The sequence below is a fragment of the Pelobates fuscus genome, chromosome 5 (genome assembly GCF_036172605.1).
Source record: "Pelobates fuscus isolate aPelFus1 chromosome 5, aPelFus1.pri, whole genome shotgun sequence".
NCBI lineage: Eukaryota > Metazoa > Chordata > Amphibia > Anura > Pelobatidae > Pelobates > Pelobates fuscus.
The window spans coordinates 58,070,694-58,091,565 of NC_086321.1; the positions used below are offsets into that span (position 1 = coordinate 58,070,694).

The 20,872-nt window shown below is 39.0% G+C and overlaps 1 protein-coding gene across 1 annotated transcript; it reads left to right on the top strand.

Moving 5' to 3' along the window:
• The first annotated feature begins 10,645 nt into the window (after positions 1-10,645).
• On the top strand, positions 10,646-19,192 carry ATP5F1A (ATP synthase F1 subunit alpha). Its single transcript, XM_063453886.1, has 12 exons — positions 10,646-10,804; positions 11,872-11,950; positions 12,248-12,417; positions 15,015-15,188; positions 15,308-15,474; positions 15,554-15,702; positions 16,086-16,237; positions 16,848-17,072; positions 17,164-17,271; positions 18,278-18,422; positions 18,609-18,759; positions 18,973-19,192. Exons 1-12 carry the CDS (start codon positions 10,745-10,747, stop codon positions 19,052-19,054), a joined length of 1,662 nt encoding a protein of 553 aa, XP_063309956.1. The 5' UTR covers positions 10,646-10,744; the 3' UTR covers positions 19,055-19,192.
• The last annotated feature ends 1,680 nt before the right edge of the window (positions 19,193-20,872 follow it).

Consider the following 20,872-nt stretch of genomic DNA (forward strand, 5'->3'; position numbering starts at 1 on the left):
CAGAAACACAATATGTATCTTTCAACAATAGCACCTAAAATTAAAAATGAATACCATTTTGATTCAATGCATACAATTTGCAACATAGTTACATTTGCTGTTATTGTTGGGTTTTAAGGTATCCCTCCTTGGAGTTAGCAACCTATGACACTTTTTTGCAATGTGTTAGAACCCTCCTCTACCAGCTGCAAATTTGGTTTTAAGGACGGAGCCAAATGTACACGTTGTGAACAGAACAAAACGTAAACAAAACCTGGCATTTGCGCTATATGTCTGTCCAACCGTAATTCACCTCTTTCATATTAAATGCACCCCACCTTATTATATATCATTTTATTCAGGGGAAACAGGGCTTTCATTTAATATCAGATATTTAGCTATTAAACATAATTTAATATGAAAAAAATGGGAGAAAATAAGAAATTTTGTTAGTTTTTTTAGTTCTACATGACATTTTAACTGTCAACGTCATAATACTGTTTGCTTTTACTGCAATAAAATACACATATTTGTATTCAGCAAAGTCTCACGTGTAAAACAGTAACCCCTATGTACAGGTTTATGGTGTTTTGGGAAGTTACAGGGTCAAATATAGCGTGTTATATTTGAAATTGAAATTCGCCAGATCGGTTACGTTGCCTTTGGGACTTTATAGTAGCCCATGAATGAAATTTACACCCATAATGGCATACCATTTGCAATAGTAGACAACCCAAGGTATTGCAAATGGAGTATGTCCAGTCTTTTTTAGTAGCCATTTGGTCACAAACACTGGCCAAAGATAGCGTTAGTATTTGTTTGTGTGTGAAAAATGCAAAAAACACCAATTTTGGCTAGTGTTTGTGACTAAGTGGCTACTATAAAGACTGGACATACCCCGTTTGCAATACCTTGGGTTGTCTACTATTGCAAATGGTATGCCATCATAGGGGTAATTTTCATTCTTGGGCTACCATAGGGTCTCAAAGGCAACGTACCCAATCTGGCAAATTTGAATGTGAAAAAAATTAAACACAAGCCTTATATTTGACGCTGTAACTTTTGAAAAAAACATAAAACCTGTACATGAGGGGTACTGTTGTACTCAGGAGACTTCGCTGAACACAAATATTTGTGTTTCAAAACAGTAAACAGTATCGCAGCAATAATATCGTCCGTGTAAGTGCTGTTTGTGCGTGAAAAATGCAAAAAACGTCACTTTTACTGGCAATATCATCATTGTAATACATTTTACTGTTTTGAAACACTAATATTTGTGTTCAGCGAAGTCCCCCGAGTAGAACAGTACCCCCCATGTACAGGTTTTATGATGTTTTGGAAAGTTATAGGGTTAAATATTGTGCTAGCAAATTAAATTCCCTTTACTTTCGGCATGGGTTGTCAGGCAGGTCCCGCTAATTGTAATTAATTAAGATACCCAATTATGTAAAAATATTACATAAATATATATGTAGAATTAATATATGTATATATATATACGCATGTGAATATATATGTATATATATATATAATTTTTTTAAAATATTTTTATTTATATATAGGTATATATATAGTGATATATACGTATATATTTATGTATATAGATATATATATTATTTCGTTCTACGTGTTTTTTGATATAAATATATATATATTAATATCACAATACAGTTAGAACGAAATAACACACATCTATATATTTTTTAATTATTTTGTTTTAATTATTTTATTTATTTTATTTTTTAACGTATTTACATATTTAATTTTTTTATATTATATATAAATATATATATAACAAAATTATATATATATTTAATCAGTATCAGTCTACGTGTAATTTGATATTAATATATATATATAATTATATATATATTAATAGTAAAATACACCTATACAGTGTACGTGTGTGTATGTATATGTGTATATCTGTATATATATATACTTAGATCATATATATATATATAATATATATATATGATCTAAGTATATATATATATTTTTTTTACACTTTTAACATTATTTTATTTTATTTTCAGCCAGCAGGGGGACCAATTGTCATTACAGACAGTCCCCCTGCTGGCAATACAGAAGCCAGCTATCCCGGCCATGTGATTGTGAGGTCCTCACAAGGACCTCACTCTCACATGGCCGGGGGGTACCGGAGGAGGAAGATCTGCCGCGGGGGGGCTCCCTGGGAGTCCCCCCAACCGCGATCGCCGGCGTGGGACCGCCGGCGACCGGGTAAGTAAGGAAAGACCGGAGGGCGTACTATTACGCCCTGCGGCGTTTAGAGCCGCTTTAAAAAGGATGTAATAGTACGCCCTCCGGTCTTAAGGGGTTAAATATCAAGAGTGTGTCCTCATATTTCTTTTCTTTATTTTGTTTTATAAAATGCACCGATTACAATAGAAATTGAAATTTTTATATAAATTGACCTTGTCTGGTCAATCAGACAACCGGTTCTGTAACTTCCTAGTTTGTTTAGCTCAGTGGTGATAAACTCAAGAGGCTGCAATTGCCCAGAGCACCTGTCATGGTACCTGAAGTCTCTACCTCAGAGGAGGTTAGACTTTCAGACGGCCGTCCTCTCAGGGGGGCTGACTCACCCAATCCTCACAGCTCTAATAGCCGTTTACACGCCGGCCGCGATAGCCCCGCCTCCTTTTATGACGCGGCACTCAGGAGCCGATGTCATGACGGCAATCACGTCCCGACCTGTCAATCTAGTCCCGAACAACGAATCAGGGCTTGGCAGGGGCGGAGTCATCAATTAAAGAGCCAAGGTATAAAATAGGGATGTGTGTAATGGTTCATTGCCCTGTCGTGGTTCTAGCTTGTCTGTTCACTCAGTGCTCTTATTACTGTTTGTCTTTTTGGTTCTGACTCGGCTTGTATTTTCGTTCCTGATTACCTCTCGTGTCCTTTGACCTCGGCTCGTCTCTCGCTTACCTGTTCTCTCGTTCCCTCGACCTCGGCTTGTCTCTGACCATTCTTTGCTTTCTCCTTACGTTAGTCCGGCCATTCTAAGGTCCGGTATACGTACCTAGCTCCTGTTTGTATTCTGCGTGTTGGATCCCTGTCCCGATCCTGACAGCACCTGCCTTGTAAAGACCGTCATTGAGCTGTATTGGGTAGTCTGTGATTGGACAGTCACCGAAAGTGTAGGCAGGGTTAGAAGGGGAGGGCTTGCAAAGGCTGCAGACAAGATATCTGCAGTTTTAGCAAGCTGTTTCTAGATACACCCTCAAAGAAAAAATGCATAATTAAATGTGTGACATTTTTTTCCATTGGCAATATAGATACTAAACAGTGTTTGTTACTTATTTTTTTGTAATTAGGCAGCAGATTATACCTTTAGCTAAATTTGCACACAGATTGTGTTAGCTGAGCATTTGGTCGCGTAGTGCCATAATTAAATTCCAGATTTCAGCTGTTCTGTTGCATCCGGACTGGCTAAAACTACAGACTGCATTCAATCTTATTTAGAGAACATCGAGTAATCTTGAGAACAATATCTTGATTTTGAGGTTCATTTGTCCAATGACAGTACCAGATAATGTTTAATAAACCAGACCAGGGCATGTAAACTTAAAGCGGCAGAATTCGCAAAGACCCCCAATGGTGACATTGCGGCTGGTGGTCCGGTGGCTGTGGGGAGGAGGGGGGCAGGTAAAGGTGAGATTTTTTTTTACCTGAACCTTTCTGCCCAGGAGTGGCCATCTTCCTCTGGTTGGTTCTCTTCAACAAGCTCCAGGAGCCGATGTCACTGCTGTACTCTTGTGCATACACAAGAGTACTGCATTGAGGTCTATGGAGGATCCCGCAACACCGCTAGTTCCTCCATAGACAGAGCCAACTCCCTGCAGCCGTTACTGGTGATGGCTGGGGGATTGACACTTTTAGACGGCAGTAGCTCTGGAAATATATGGAAATATATGGAAATATATGTCTTGACTGGGTTGGAATTTCAGACATCTTTATAAAAAACTCATTGGGGGAAGGGGGTCAGTGCCACTATAAGTGAAAACCCTGCCAGATTTAGACTAAATTAGCAAAATTCTGACTATAGCTGAGTTGTGTATTTTCTTCTTTTAAATCAGCTATATGGACTAAATGGCACCCAAAGCAAATGATTTGACTAATTATGTTATCGGTACTTATGGGCTTGTCTGGGCACTCCTAGAACCATAACCATCACAGCACACTATAATGGTTATGGCGCTTGGTGTGTTCCTTTAATCTCTCACATTGCTAATGCCTGGGAATGCAAGAGGCAGCTGCAAATGGTGAAGATATCCACTGGCCACAAATAGAGTTGCCATGTTTTTCTGAACTAGTATTACTTCTTTACATTAATAGGCAATCCATGGATAACTCAGCTCTATGCAGAATGTAGAATTCACATTATGTGGGATTCCTCTTTCGTCTAATTGAATAGCTGAATTAATTTATGCTATTCTAAGAAATTTTAACCCCTTAAGGACACATGACATGTGTGACATGTCATGGTTCCCTTTTATTCCAGAAGTTTGATCCTTAAGGGGTTAAAGGACTTAAGCGGCTAAGCCACGTCATACTTACCTTTTCCCAATCACTTCCACTTCTCTTCCTCTTTCCTACTCTGTCTTTATTTTCATTTTTAATCTATTTCTAACTAAAAACATAAGACAATGTAGGGAATACTTTGACTAATATATTTTTCCCATGCCTGACTTTCTAAGACACTGGGCGAAGCTACAGTCTCAAACCTGACAGCCGTCAGTAGTGATGGCTGCAGGGAATTGGCTCTGTCTACAGAGAATCCAGCGGTCTCGAGAGTACAGCAGTGACGGCTCCTGGAGCTTAAGTACCAGGAGCTGAACAGGACCTGCCAGAGGAAGATGGCGACCCCTGTGATGGCCAGGTTTAGGTAAGTAGAACTCACCTTTACCTGCCCTCCACTTCCCCGACTTCTGCAAAGTCCTCACACGTTACAGTACTGCTCTACTAGTAACAATTTATGGAACTTAAATTTAATTAGAAGTCAGTCTGTGCAAATTAGATACATTGTTCTTGTTCTAAAAAAAAAAAACATTTATTGTAGTTTAAAGATACAATACTGTGAGTTTTATTGCTGTGGAGCTCTGTTGTACACTCAGACACACCAACAATATGGAGCAACTAGAAAAGAGGGACAATAGGACCAAAAGACGGACAGAGGGATTTGGGAACAATATCGGGACTGTCCATTATGAATAGGGACACTTTGGAGGTATGTATGTTGGAACTATAAAATGCTAACATAACATAAAAACAACGAAATCCGACAAAAAGGTTTGCCAAAGCTTTGTCTATTTTGTTAAAAGTGTATTTTAGCGTATTTTATTATTTGCTGTTTCGTTAACTTAAAGGACCACTATATAGTCCTTAGGTCCCCCCCAACCTCAGGGCCCGCCCCTCTCGCTGGGCTGTAGGGGTTAAAACCCCTTCAGCCACTTACCTCAATCCAGCGCTTGGGCTACTTCGGCGCTGGTGACCTCTCCTCCCCCTCTGACATCAGCTCCCGAGTGGAGCCAAATGCGCATGCGCAGCAAGAGCCGCGCGCGCATTCAAACCGCCCACAGGAAAGCATTTCTCAATGCTTTCCTATGGGCGTTCTGCACTTTGGAATGCGATTTTCGCATTGAGCATCACAGAAACGCCTCTAGCGGCTGTCAGGAAGACCGGATTAACCCTCTGAAATGGCTATGTTTACAGCTGCAGGGTTAAACCTAGATGGGTCAATCCAACTATAGGGAAATAAAAAATAGCATAGTGCAACTCTGTATGTAATATATGATAATGGTATGTGCCAAATGGATCACTCACACTTTAACTGTTAAAACAGGGCATATCAAGATTCCTTGTGGCTCTCTGATGTTTCTTTGGTTCCCAATTGATTCAATCTCATATATGTAGAGAGAGAAAAAGAAGCATCCAAAATTGAAAAGTAGAAAGGCTTGTGCAAAGTACAAAAAGCATTTATTACTTACACATAGGTAAGGATCAGTCAGCATAAAATCAAATTTAAAACTGCCCCCAGTGTGTCCAACGCGTTTCTTCCCACTTCAGGGACTTCCTCAGGGACTTTGTAGCAGTGTGGCAGATAAATTGTGTATAAAAGACATTCCCTCTCCCTCCCCCTTAAATACACCCCACAATCCATCATTCTTGGCTCCACCGGTGGAATTCAGCTGATCGCGATCAAGACGCGATCACTTCCTGGTTCCGGGTGGATGACGTCATCACGTTCCGTTCCGGACGTCCGCCGTGCGTTCCATTCGTACTTTGTTTGCGTTCCACCCGTTTTTTCTCTTTTCTTTCCGTAGATCTTATTCCTTTTCTTTTGCAAACGGTCCATTAGAGTGTAACCAATCAAGACTCATTGTGTGGTGCATAATGGGAGCATGTAGAGGGGAATAAAAATATATTTAAAACGAGCTAAATGAATTTGCACATTCTCCTTTCTATCAATTATATAGCACTATACATTCCAGTATGTACAAGATTATATACAAAGTTATATCATATAGAGTTCCCATAAACAACCATGTATAGAACTACATATTACAGTGATTCTATCAATGCATATATCCATTATGATGTACTTATATGATAAAATTATTATTCATATAAGGAATGAACTTATTCTACCCATAACCATAGTTATAGGTTAATAGGTTGTTTCCTACGTTTTTACTCTTTTTTGTTCCTCTATTATTATTTATAATTATTGTTTATTACATTCTTCATTTTATTATACCTATTATACCTACGAAGTTCAATTTTATTGGAAAAATATTAGAGAACTATCTATCTTTCAGTGTCCATATGAATATACAGACTTTTCTATATATGAAGACATATTAGAGACATTCAATAATATGGTGATTGCAGACCTTGAAGAATTAGAACTTATTATGAACAAACAAAAGAAAAATAAATTTAATCTCAGCAAAGAGGAAGCTGAAAGTATTAAAAAACTACAAGGTTTAGAAGAAATCATTATAAAGGAAGCGGACAAGGGGGGAGCAATAGTATTAATGACGAAAGAGTACTATTTAAAAGAAGCCTGTAGAATATTGGGGGATGAAAGCACTTATGTTCAATTAGAACAGGATCCCACTGCAAAATTTAATCTAGAATTGGAATCCCTGTTGGATTATGCCGTACATAAAAATATAATATCAAAAGAAAATGCCCAATATCTTTACAATAAATATCCAGTGATCCCAATTTTTTATTTTTTGCCAAAACTACATAAAAACCCCATAGAACCTCCAGGAAGACCAATCATAAGTGGAATAGATTCAATAACTGCACACCTATCCGAATTTATTGATTATCATTTACAGAAGTATGCTCAAGAAGCTCCTTCATATTTAAGAGATTCATCCCACATCTTGAACATCCTGGATAGTCAAGAATGGGATGAAAATAATATATGGGTTACGATAGATGTAACATCTTTGTATACCATTATTAGACATGAGGTGGGTTTATCAGCGGTTGAAAAAATTATGGGGGAAGATCCAAACATACAAGATTCTCTAAAAGATTTTCTGTTAAAAGGTATACACTTCATTCTTCATCACAACTATTTTTATTTTAACGAGACTTTTTACCTTCAACAAACAGGTACAGCCATGGGGACCAGGTTTGCCCCCAGCTATGCCAACATCTACATGAGGGATTGGGAAGCCAATTCAGTGTGGAGGGGGCATGGCTGGGCTGCAAACCTGGTCCTCTGGAAACGTTTTATAGATGACGTTTTGTTAATTTGGAGAGGCACACAACAAGATTTAGAACTTTTTTTACAATATATAAATATTAGTAATTATGGTTTACACATATGTATGATAAAAATAGTATCAACTTCTTGGATATAACCTTTTTTGTAAAACAGGGCAAAATTCAATCAAAATGTCACTTTAAGGAAACGGAAGGGAACAGTTTCATACATATAAAGAGTTGCCACCATGAGAACTGGCTAAATTCAATACCGAAAAGCCAGCTAACTCGAATTAGGAGAAACTGCTCAAAAGATGAGGATTATTACCAACAAGCAGGCCATTTATCAAATAAATTGATTTCCAAAAAATATGATAAAACCACTTTAAAACAGGAAACATTCAGAATTGGAAAATTGGATAGACGGGAACTATTAACCCAAAAAAAGAGGGATAAAACACAAAAAGAGGTTTATAAATATTCATTTATCACCCAATTTAACGCACAACACCATGAGATCAAAAAAATTCTGAACAAACATTGGGGCATCTTGCTAAAAGATCCGATTCTAGGGAAGGTTCTCCCAAAAAAAGCACCGGTAATCTTTAGGAAGGCAAAAAATCTAAAAAACATATTAGCACCTAGCTATGCTCTAAGAAATACACATAGGGAGAACAAAATAGAAAACAGAAAAGGTTTTCATTCATGTAACAAATGTAAAGCCTGCAAGACCCAACGTTTAATGAATGTAAAGAAATTCAAAAGCACCATAACAGGGAAAGAGTTTAATATAAAATCCAATATAAATTGCGAAACTAGAGGTATAATTTACGTATTACAATGTCCCTGCGGGAAACAATACGTGGGGCGGACCAGCAGGAAATTAAAGGAACGTATTTTGGAACATCAAAACAATATCCGAAAAAAATCCAACAAACACATAGTTCCAATCCATTGTAATATTTGTAAAAAATTTAATTGGCAAAATTTCTTCTTTTTAGGGATAGAAAAAATAGACCATCATTGGAGGGGAGGTAACCTCATCAAAAAACTGGCCCAACGGGAAACGTATTGGATAAATACACTTAAAACCCTACAACCAAGGGGATTAAATTTAGACATTGATTTATGGTGTTTCCTAGATTAGAACTAGTTTAGGGTGATTAGACAATGCCTCCCTAATTTGGGGGTTTACTCCAATCCTAATTATCATAAGGTTTTGGAAAATTTTTGTTTTGAATCCATGTATCTACTCTTTTTACTATCCTTCCTTTTGTTTGAAAGTGTAAGGAGTCCCCCTATGCAATCATATATAGAAAAGTCTGTATATTCTTATGAACACTGAAAGATAGATAGTTCTCTAATATTTTTCCAATAAAATTGAACTTCGTAGGTATAATAGGTATAATAAAATGAAGAATGTAATAAACAATAATTATAAATAATAATAGAGGAACAAAAAAGAGTAAAAACGTAGGAAACAACCTATTAACCTATAACTATGGTTATGGGTAGAATAAGTTCATTCCTTATATGAATAATAATTTTATCATATAAGTACATCATAATGGATATATGCATTGATAGAATCACTGTAATATGTAGTTCTATACATGGTTGTTTATGGGAACTCTATATGATATAACTTTGTATATAATCTTGTACATACTGGAATGTATAGTGCTATATAATTGATAGAAAGGAGAATGTGCAAATTCATTTAGCTCGTTTTAAATATATTTTTATTCCCCTCTACATGCTCCCATTATGCACCACACAATGAGTCTTGATTGGTTACACTCTAATGGACCGTTTGCAAAAGAAAAGGAATAAGATCTACGGAAAGAAAAGAGAAAAAACGGGTGGAACGCAAACAAAGTACGAATGGAACGCACGGCGGACGTCCGGAATGGAACGTGATGACGTCATCCACCCGGAACCAGGAAGTGATCGCGTCTTGATCGCGATCAGCTGAATTCCACCGGTGGAGCCAAGAATGATGGATTGTGGGGTGTATTTAAGGGGGAGGGAGAGGGAATGTCTTTTATACACAATTTATCTGCCACACTGCTACAAAGTCCCTGAGGAAGTCCCTGAAGTGGGAAGAAACGCGTTGGACACACTGGGGGCAGTCTTAAATTTGATTTTATGCTGACTGATCCTTACCTATGTGTAAGTAATAAATGCTTTTTGTACTTTGCACAAGCCTTTCTACTTTTCAATTTTGGATGCTTCTTTTTCTCTCTCTACATATATGAGATTGAATCAATTGGGAACCAAAGAAACATCAGAGAGCCACAAGGAATCTTGATATGCCCTGTTTTAACAGTTAAAGTGTGAGTGATCCATTTGGCACATACCATTATCATATATTACATACAGAGTTGCACTATGCTATTTTGTATTTCCCTATAGTTGGATTGACCCATATTTTGGTTACATGTCTATAAGGAAGATTTGAGGATATCTTCGGGTTAAAATCCATGATTTAGAGGAAAGTTTTTTATTTATTTACAACACTTGGTGTTATGTTACACTGGTGAAATTGTACTATCACTGAATCTTATAGTGAAAGAGTTTTGTATTTTCACATTTAAACCTAGATGGACCTGGCACCCAGACAGATTCATTGAGCTGAAGTGGTCTGGGTGCCTATAGTGGTCCTTTAATTCTGTATAAAGCATGGCAATCTGTTCATGGGCTGGCTACTGCTATCATCAGGCTTTCAGATCCTGTCTCTCAGATATTGTCCTGCAGCTCCAGGCCTTGTCCTTTACTTTGTGTCCTGTCAATGACAAGCTGTAGCTAAGGCTGCCAGTGTCTGTTTATTGTTAATAAAGCTTGGTGTAAAAAAAAGTGACAGGGGGCGTGGCTGACGTGGCGGGGGGCGTGGCCGACCTTCCTTCACTAGCGCGCTGCCGGGACGCCATTTTCTCAGTCTGCGAGGAGAGGCGGACACGGGACATTCCACTCCGAGCAGCACCCGGTCACAGAGCACGGACACCCCGATACCAGAATGCTGACAGTCCGCGTAGCCGCCAACCTCGCCCGCACCCTGCCCCGGCAGGCCGGCCTGGTGAGTGCTCATCCCCTGCCTGTCCTCCCCCGCCCGGTCTGCGTGTCCTGTCTGTGCGGCCTGCGGCCATTGTGTGCGCCCACCACACCCGGGAGCAGCGGGCCGGGGCCGGGCCAGCACGTTGGGGCCATGCAGTGTGAGTACGGCCCGCTCCCCGGGGTCAGCCTCCCCGCTGTGGCCTAGCTCTCCCTCCGTGTCCTGTGAAGGTCATACCGGCACACGCTGTCACAGTGACTGCAGGCCGGAACCGGAATCCTCGCACACACCGACACCACGGTATCCAGCGGCGATATATCCCCTCACTGACTGACACTGCAAGGACGTGTACTAACATCGCCGCGATATATCCCCTCACTGAGTGACAGGCCGGGCTGCTCTCACTGTGACCCCGAGTGTCCCCGGTGCTGTGGCAGCCGAGCCCTTTAAATTATATCTTTAATTTCTGTGTGCCCTGTGCTGACAGCTAGTGTTCACACATTGCATCTTTTTTATTTATCACTTGAAAGCAGACTTCTGCATTTAATTCACTTTATAATTTAGAAAGCCAATGGACTTCAGTCTACTACTAAGGGTTTAATTTACTTTATTTTGGTGAAATGCCCTCTGACACCTTTAGCCGAAGTCATTCCTCATATATGGTTCTTTGTGAAATGGAAATTGTATGACTATAGGTATTTGCTAGGCTTTCTACAAGAAAAATCATGCAATAGTCTAGTACTTTTAGGCTTACTGTACTTGATTTCACCTGCAGCTGCTCACTTATTGATTTACATGTGTGACTGAAATCTTGTAATCTGCATAACTTTGACTATTTTTAACTATATATACTTGCCTGAAGTTAAAGGTAGTCTTCCAAGTTACACTTGTGGCACAATAATTTACTTGTCCAGTTTTTAGTTTTCTTTAACAATTTGTGCCCTTGATTGGTGTCCTTGACACTTATGGTTGTTAAGGTTTTGTTTTATGCAGTCAATAACTTTCAAAGCTTGTAAGTTAGCTTGTTCCTATTTGACTAAATGTCTAGTAATGAGCAAATGCTTTAACTAATTTTTCACATTTCGTTGCAGGTTTCTAAGAAAGCCCTTGGCGCTGCTTTTGTTGCAACTAGAAATCTCCATGCATCAGGGGCATGGATGCAGAAGACTGGTAAGAGGTCTAATTTATTTTTCCCGATAACATTACCTGTTACTTTCCAAGTCAAGGAATTGGGAGTTTGTGCTTAGTGTCTGAAGACTTGCATAAGATAATTAAGTATATCCTTAATGTCTCACTTATATCAGGCACTGACCTTGGCAAAGTTACATTACAGTACTTGTTGATGTCATCTGTTTTAACTTTTACTCGTATCTACTTGTTTCTATCTATTGTCAAATGACTTGATTGTCTGTGTAGTATACTAGAAATGCAGTCTGTCTTATGTTATCGATGCAATTTTTGTCATAGGCACTGCTGAGGTATCCTCCATCCTTGAAGAACGCATCCTTGGAGCAGACACCAGTGCTTCCTTGGAGGAGACTGGGAGAGTACTTTCTATTGGGGATGGTATTGCTCGTGTCTATGGCCTCAGGAATGTCCAGGCTGAGGAGATGGTGGAATTTTCCTCAGGACTGAAGGTAGCTTTGAGGGTTTTGTTTACATTTTTATTTAACTATTACTTTGTTTTTGTTTTTCTCCTCATTGAGCATTTTGAACATCTTCAGTACGGTTTGGATCATATTGTAAATTAATTTTTTTTCTCACCAAACCCTTCTTATTTGGAAATTCAGCATTTTTACATTCCATTGTTTCATGCTTGGATTTGTCTAACTTTCTCATGTATAAAGTGCACACCCAGGCAACCTGCTTCTACACCAGGAAATGTTCCAATTAGGAGTCTTGCAATCTTACCCTGTGTAATTCCCTGTCCAACAAACTGTTATAAGGCTATAAATCCTTTCTCACCCTGCAGTACTGTTTAGGAACTTTTCAACAAACTTGACAGGAGACTTGTCAGAACTGCTATCAGTTTATTTAGGCTTGTTCTGTCTGTTCTAGAATTCAAACGACTGTGCATATGCTGTCTGTGACTCAGGTTTCTGTGTAGAGAAGGGTGCACTGGACAGTGTGCACATTGCAAGAATTAAGCCTTTAGTCCCAAGATAATGATTGTTATTGAAAAGAAACAGTCCAGACACAAATCATTTCAGATTTAGGTGGTAGTATTTTGTAATAAAAGAGTTGGACTGCTTACAAGTGATTTATGTCTGGACTATTTGTTTTCAGTAACAATCATTATTTTGGGACTAAAGGCTTAATTCTTGCAATGTGCACATTGTACACTACAACATCACACCCATGCCCTGTAACATTAAGTTAAATCTTACTCTATTTGCAGCGCCGGGATTCCTGTGCAGCTTCCAGCTCTATCTCCGATATCGGCAAGCATGCCGTCACCTGCAGTCTTGTAAAATTAATGCTTCTCATAGAAATATTGAATTGAAGAGTGCAGGAGTGGCAAAACGGTTTGCTAATCAAATGCTACAATCGACTGCATTTGATTGCAGGAATGTTTTACTGTTGTGTCAATGGAAGCACTTCTAGTGGCCCAGGAAAAGTCCTGCTAGAGGCTTACTTAATCCCATTAAAAGGACATTATAGTCACCAGAACAATTTCAGCTTATTGTATACTGATGAGTAGTGTCCCTTCAGGCGTTTTGCAGTAAATACTGTCTTTTCAGAGAAAATGCAGTGTTTATATTACAGCCTAGGGATTCATCCACTAGTCACTCCTCATATGGCTACTAGAGGTGCTTCCTGAGGCAGTGCTGCATAATGAGCAGCACTGTCATTCAGTGTCTCCACCCTCTCATGGAGACACAGAACCTTCCCCATAGAGATGCATTGAGAGGAAGCAGGGGGCTAGATGGTGTTTTTAACACTAGTCTGGAATACATGTTTTTGTTCCTGACCCTATAGTCTCTTTAATATAAACATTAATGTTTTGTTTTTTTACAAAACAGGAATTTTTTAAAAAAAAATTTAAGGGTTAAATGTCCAGGGTCACTGCACCCAGACCACTTCATTGAGATGTGGTCTGTGTGGCCTTAGCAGTCCTTTAACCCCTTAAGGACCAAACTTCTGGAATAAAAGGGAATCATGACATGTCACACGTCATGTGTCCTTAACCCCTTAAGGACCAAACTTCTGGAATAATGACGTGTCACACACGTCATGTGTCCTTAAGGGGTTAAGAGGTTAAGCACCATAACAACTTGGCTTTGAATGTTGATGGTGCAGATAATGTTCTGTACAGTGAGAATTGCTTTTAAATACAGCAATTGTTTTATTTTTCTCACAATTGTTGGCCCTCAGCTGTGAATCAAGGAGCCAGGATTCTGCTCCATGCTACAATGTGTACTTCAGATTATGAAGGTTCCCTTAAATTTGAAAGTTTAAAAAAATATTTTTTTACAATTTTAGTGACTTCCATCTAACGTTGCTTAAATGACCGTTAAAGTCACCCAGACCACTATCTGAGCTTTAGTAGTAGTCCTCAAGGAGTTAATTCTACCTTATTTCTTATACTTTGTAAAGTGCCATCACATTCTGCATAGCTGTTCATGGTACAAGTAAAAAGGCACAATACAAAAGTTGATAAACTAATACAGCAGATGATGAGGACCCGCTTTCTGTGGGACCTTGCAATCTTGATGGAATGGGGGATTGAGAAACTAGAGGTGAGGCCTGCAAAGACGAGAGTGTAATAGTGAGATGAGTGCATTTATTGGGTAAGTGGAATGCATAGTTGAGTGTTGGTCTTCACTGAACAATGTCTTTAGAGATCGTTTATAGGAAGGCAGACTAGGGGATGGACTGAAGAGGGTAGAGGAAGGCCAGGTAGGTTATTGTAGTAGTCGAGATTAGAAATAAGGTAGTGGATGATTTCCTCAGTGGTATCAGAACTTTGGGGGGGGGGGGGGGGGAAGAGAGGAGAGGTCTAAATGGTTGTGGCAGAAGTTAAAAAAGTTAATCCTTCCTTACATGTGGAGTTCCCCTCACTCTCTCTAGATGGCAACATGCGGTAGTCCAACCTTAGGGTAATCTCCCAAAGTGGAAAGGTATAAAAACAGTTGTGTGCATTTTAAGTTAGCTTGCAGAAATAAAGCTAATTTAACTTTTTCTGTTTTTAGTATTTGCATTTGAGACTTCAGTGCCTTCTAATTTTCCACAGGGAATGTCCTTGAACTTGGAGCCTGATAATGTTGGTGTTGTGGTGTTTGGAAACGACAAACTCATCAAGGAAGGTGATATTGTGAAGAGAACTGGGGCTATTGTAGATGTGCCTGTAGGTGACGAACTTCTTGGTCGTGTTGTCGATGCTCTGGGTAACGTCATTGATGGAAAGGTATGTGTAACTATTGCTGTGGCATGTTTCTAATTCAGATGTAGCAGTTGCCTAGTATATAATGCAGCACTGTTGGTGGAGTAGTACATTTAGTACTTGAAATGTCTATCTTTTTAAAGGGTCCACTTGGAAACAAAATCCGTAGAAGAGTGGGTCTGAAGGCGCCAGGCATCATTCCACGCATTTCGGTGAAGGAGCCTATGCAGACTGGTATCAAGGCTGTGGACAGTCTGGTGCCAATTGGTCGTGGCCAGCGTGAGCTGATTATTGGTGACAGACAGACTGGGTAAGCCTGTTGCATTTCAAGCTGTTGAGGGGATTGGATGCTAGTGATCTGCTGTGCTTTATTTTATTTTTATTTTCAGTAAAACATCCATTGCCATTGATACAATTATCAACCAGAAGAGATTTAATGATGGAACTGATGAGAAAAAGAAACTGTACTGTATCTATGTTGCCATTGGTCAGAAGAGGTCCACAGTGGCTCAGCTCGTCAAGAGGCTAACTGATGCAGGTACTTTGCACTGTGCTCTAATAACCTCTGTTTTAATAACGGAAGTCTTCACAATGGTACTGTAAGCATTAAGCATAAATATAAGCGGTTTCCCAAACTATTTTGGCTTACATTTTGCACAGCTATCTTTGTAGTGAATAAGCCAATTAGTCTGATACTGAAGTGACTTAATGGTTAATTGCATGCACGGTTTCTAACATACAAAATGCAGGCAGTGTTTGTGTCTCTGGTTGTGGATTTTAATAATACCAGACAATTTAAAAGTAATATAGGTCTATAAAGACATGGTTGTTTATTGTATACATGTATTGCATTGTTGTGGAAAGCAAGCCCGCCCTGCAATATCTTCTTGATGTCTTATCTTTATTCTTTACACCTTGTAGATGCCATGAAGTACACCATTGTGGTATCTGCCACCGCATCTGATGCTGCTCCCCTGCAATATTTGGCTCCATACTCTGGGTGCTCTATGGGAGAGTATTTCAGAGACAATGGGAAACATGCTTTAATCATCTATGACGATTTATCCAAGCAGGTACATTTCCGGAGTTAACCCTTCTGCTCTGTCCCCAATATCAATGACTATCTAAAACTGACTTCTGGCTGAGAACAATGGGTGTTGAATGGCACTTGCTAGAGAACAAACATTTAGCTACTTGATCCTTTATTTTAAAGCACCCTTGCTATGTAGGCCTGGCAGCCACATTTACAACTGAACTGCGGCTATGCACCAATGAGTTACTACTGCAAATTTGCTGGTCCTGAATATTTACTGGCACCTTGAGATGCCTGCAGATTCAGGTGGCACTTGGCATGGCATAAGTAGCAAAAATTTAACAGACAATTGTAGGATGGTACAGACTACTGTGGTCAAACAAGTAGACCCATGCCCCTAATATATATCTGGCCAGGCCTACTATGTAAATTAATCCTATTTATAAGTAAAACATGATAACACTTTTCTCACATGGATTAGTGATGGCATTTCTTGACTCTTTAATCCCTTGCAATACAGAATTTTTTTTATTTTTTTTTTTTGCAAAGGGTTAGTTTGTTTTTACCCTACAAATAGGAATGGCTAGCAACTCCAATACAAAAGTTTATTGGTCCCACAACTATTGCTCACAGATCTGTTTAATCCACAGGCTGTAGCCTATCGGCAGATGTCTCTGCTACTGCGTCGTCCTCCTGGTCGTGAGGCTTATCCTGGAGATGTCTTCTATCTTCACTCCCGTCTTCTAGAAAGAGCAGCTAAAATGAATGATCAGTTTGGTGGTGGATCCCTGACTGCTCTTCCTGTAATTGAAACCCAAGCTGGAGATGTGTCTGCTTATATTCCAACCAATGTCATTTCCATTACTGATGGACAGGTAAAATGGCACTTTATTAATTTGACATGGTTTTATTGGATTGTTTTGTTTCTAGTTTTTTTAGAATTACTAAACGTTTATTTTTATTTAGATTTTCTTGGAGACTGAGCTGTTCTACAAAGGTATCCGACCCGCCATCAATGTTGGACTGTCTGTGTCCCGTGTAGGTTCTGCTGCTCAGACCAGAGCCATGAAACAGGTAAATGGTTACTTGCCTACAAAGGGTTGTCACAAGGCAATTTTTAGTTGATGTCCAATTCCAGTGTTGAATATAGATTTTTCCCTGGCAATCCTTAATGTAGTTCATACATAAGGCAGTGTGCACATTTGATTACATCCCTGCATTAACTCGGAGTACCATTAATGCTCATTCCATCACTTTTAAACGTGCTGGGTAAACTTATAAATTAGAATAAATTGTGACTTGCTTAAAAGAGTTGGGCATACAGAAACAGAAGGTGCTTACATTCTAGTCTTCCAAAGGTTAAGCACTTATGAGTAGAGATGAAAGTGGTAATGTTCATACCACTAGACATACTGAATCATGTGTAACTGAGCTGTTGCTCTGCAGTTAGCAGAGTAAGAGTAAAGCTCTTGCCCAACATTCTGCTTTGCTTTTATCTGAATGTTGGTGATGTCAGATGGGGTGGTCCATAAATTTATTAAAAATTTACGAGAAAGGATACATTGAGATTTCTCTTTTTTAAGTGTCCTGGGTAGAATGGTTAATATATAATGTATAATGCCTGGTCACCTTTTTGTTTTTGAACTAATAGTTAAAACACCCAAAAGATTCACTGCAATCCGCATGTGCAACTTCCTTGAGGGAGGAAAAAAGTCCCCCTTTACTTAAAACTTTCAGTTTAACTACAACTGCTATATCTTTGTGCCATGATACACTCTAGACTGAAAATTGCTGTAGGAAGCGTGATATTCTAGTTCAACCACTTTGAGAGCTCAGTGCAGAATATGCAAAGCCTAGATATTTGAAGCAAATGGTGTATATGGTGTGTATTATATTCTCAAACTGGAGCATAGCTTTTTAGTTATTTAAAATATGGCAGTCTATATAGTTATGATGTGATTAAAAGTAATAGAAATTTCAGTTAAATATGTAAAATACATCAGATTGAGGAAACAATGTAATTGAGCAAGTTTTGTTATGTGGTGTCCTGTTGCTCATACAATGATTGTCTACTCTACAGGTGGCTGGTACCATGAAACTGGAGTTGGCCCAATACCGTGAAGTTGCTGCTTTTGCCCAATTTGGTTCTGATTTGGATGCTGCCACCCAACAGCTTCTGAACCGTGGTGTGCGTCTGACTGAGCTGCTGAAACAAGGACAGTATGGTAAGACCTTTTAATGTTAATCAGACAGTACCACTCCCACTTGCTGAATATTTGTGTGCTATTTACTATCACAACAGTAGTGATACTTACAATATTGGTCATTTCAGAAAGATTTAACATTTTTAGGATAAGTAGGCTTGTCTTGTTTTTGATATCCTCTGACTTGTTCTGTTCTATTCTCTCCAGTGCCCATGGCCATTGAGGAGCAGGTAACTGTTATCTATGCTGGAGTCAGAGGTCACCTGGACAAAATGGAACCAAGTAAAATCACCAAATTCGAGAGTACTTTCCTTGCCCACATTAAGAGTCAACACCAGGATCTCCTTGCCACCATCAGGTACAAAATGCCTGATTTTGTTGGGCTTCATAGTTACATGTGTGTAATGAGTATTGTGTATTTTCAATAAATCACTGTTTTCATTGAATCTATGCAATTTTAATACATGAAGGCATTTATTGTAAATGGAGTGCTCTCGTTTTTTTCCACTGGAATATTCACAGCTCTTTTTCTCCCCTTGTTTTGACATGAATTACTTCTATTTTTTTCCAGGACTGACGGAAAGATCTCTGAACAGACAGATGCCAAGCTGAAAGAACTTGTAATAAACTTCCTCTCTACATTTGAAGCATAAACGTCAACCTTCACTATTTTTCGATTTCATTGTTCATACTTTTCCCAGGTTCCATTCTAGATAAACTTATTAAAGCATTTGTGCTTTTTCTGTACAAAGGTTTCTCTTAACAGAGAATAAAATGTCCCATGAAAAATCTTTTGCAGTTTTTTCCCTTTTTCTTGAAGGTTTATGAAAAGATGATGTATACTAGCTAAGAATTTAGGACATGTGAATATATTTGGTGTTAAATAAAAATTACTTGAGGGACATTCAGAGGCAGCATGTTTAACCCCTATAGAATCAATCTAATGTATCAACAATCTAGCCTTTAACCACTTGAGGACATTGGCAATTCTGAACCAAAACACCTTGAGTTTGAGCTATTGATCTGTTCCATCATTTAAGGGTTCTCTTAAAGTACCTCCATATTTTTATGGGTCTTTAAATTTTTTCCATAAGGACAAAGGCCCCAACACATTAAGTGTGGGTGAAATGAGCCAGCCTGGAACAAGTTATGGTCCTGATTTCAATTTTGTGAATATTTTCATGTATAGTGTTCCATTCATTGGCTGTGATCTGTCAGCTGTCTCTCAACCAAGGAATGTTGATTTGCTTCTATCGTATTGGTGTCTATGTAGAATTATATTATATTATGGACATTCCTTATCTTTATAATTTTAAAGTACAATTGTCACTACTAATATCCTTCCTGCTGTATAAATAAAATAGGGATGGGGGAATAAAACTGTTTAGATCAGATTGACTTGGAGACCATCTGATGGGTATGAGGTTTTCCTGCACATGCTCTATAGCCTCGCATTGGCTTAGCTCAGCAAGAGGTGGAGCTTCACAAAGAAGACCTGGCAGTGCTGGCCCGATTACTAATGGACTAAGGCACTATGGTGTTAGGAATATATTTCTATTCCTAATGCTAGTGTTTCTTTAATAGTCAAGAGAATGGAAAACAAAGATATTTAATAACCTGATGCTGAATTATTTGGATGTCTAACCTGGCATTTAGCTGACTTATTCAAAGGAACACACCAAGCAGGAGTGTCTTGGCGCTCCTATTAAAAAGTCAAACCATTTTAGAACTTAACGTCTTAACTGGGAGGCATTGAGCATTATACCCTGCCTTCACTACTTGCAAAGGAGAGCTGGAAGCTCCTAAGCATAGCTTTACAGGGTTATTCAATGAAATGAGAATTGCAAGGAATTCAAGGTGGATTCAAAGTAAATTTCAAATTGAATGCAAAAACTGGCCAAACTGAAAGCATAGTTGAGCATTTTTCACGTTCAGCTATTTTGATCTTAAATTTGAAGTTCACTATGAATTCCCTGCAAACTTCACTTTTAATAACCCCTGTGGTTTTCCTGAGCTTTACCCTGCAGAGCTTATTTCAGGTGCCTTTCTTTAGCTTTACTGGGCAAAGTCCTGCACCACCAGACTTAACTATGACAAAGGCCATCAGAAGCAGTGGCACCAGGTGGACCCCAGCTAAGCAGTCAAACGATTCTAAAATGGTTTGTTTACATTGAAGAGTAGCACCAGGGTATTCCTGGCACCATGATCACTATTGGCTGTAAGCTTAAAGAACTCAATTTGCCATTTTTGAGGACACTTCCCAAAGCAGCCAAACTCCTCCATTCCATGCGTGTTTGTTGCAAGCATAGTAGCAACTAAAATGTCTGTTTCACTACTCCAGTGAGTAGCCAGTGTAGCCAGTTAACATAGCATGCACATGCTGCGTAATGGTGCAATCTGTATGAGGTTTTTACTGCTCTCCCTTGACGGTCAATTCTTTGCTATAGTCAGACAGGTGCCAGTAAAATCTA

Excerpts from the sequence above, each read along its gene's own strand:
- ATP5F1A (XM_063453886.1), top strand. The coding sequence starts at position 10,745 with ATGCTGACAGTCCGCGTAGCCGCCAACCTCGCCCGCACCCTGCCCCGG. Across the intron at positions 12,418-15,014 it reads AATTTTCCTCAGGACTGAAG|GGAATGTCCTTGAACTTGGA; the intron begins GTAGCTTTGAGG and ends AATTTTCCACAG. Across the intron at positions 15,475-15,553 it reads ATTGGTGACAGACAGACTGG|TAAAACATCCATTGCCATTG; the intron begins GTAAGCCTGTTG and ends TTTTATTTTCAG.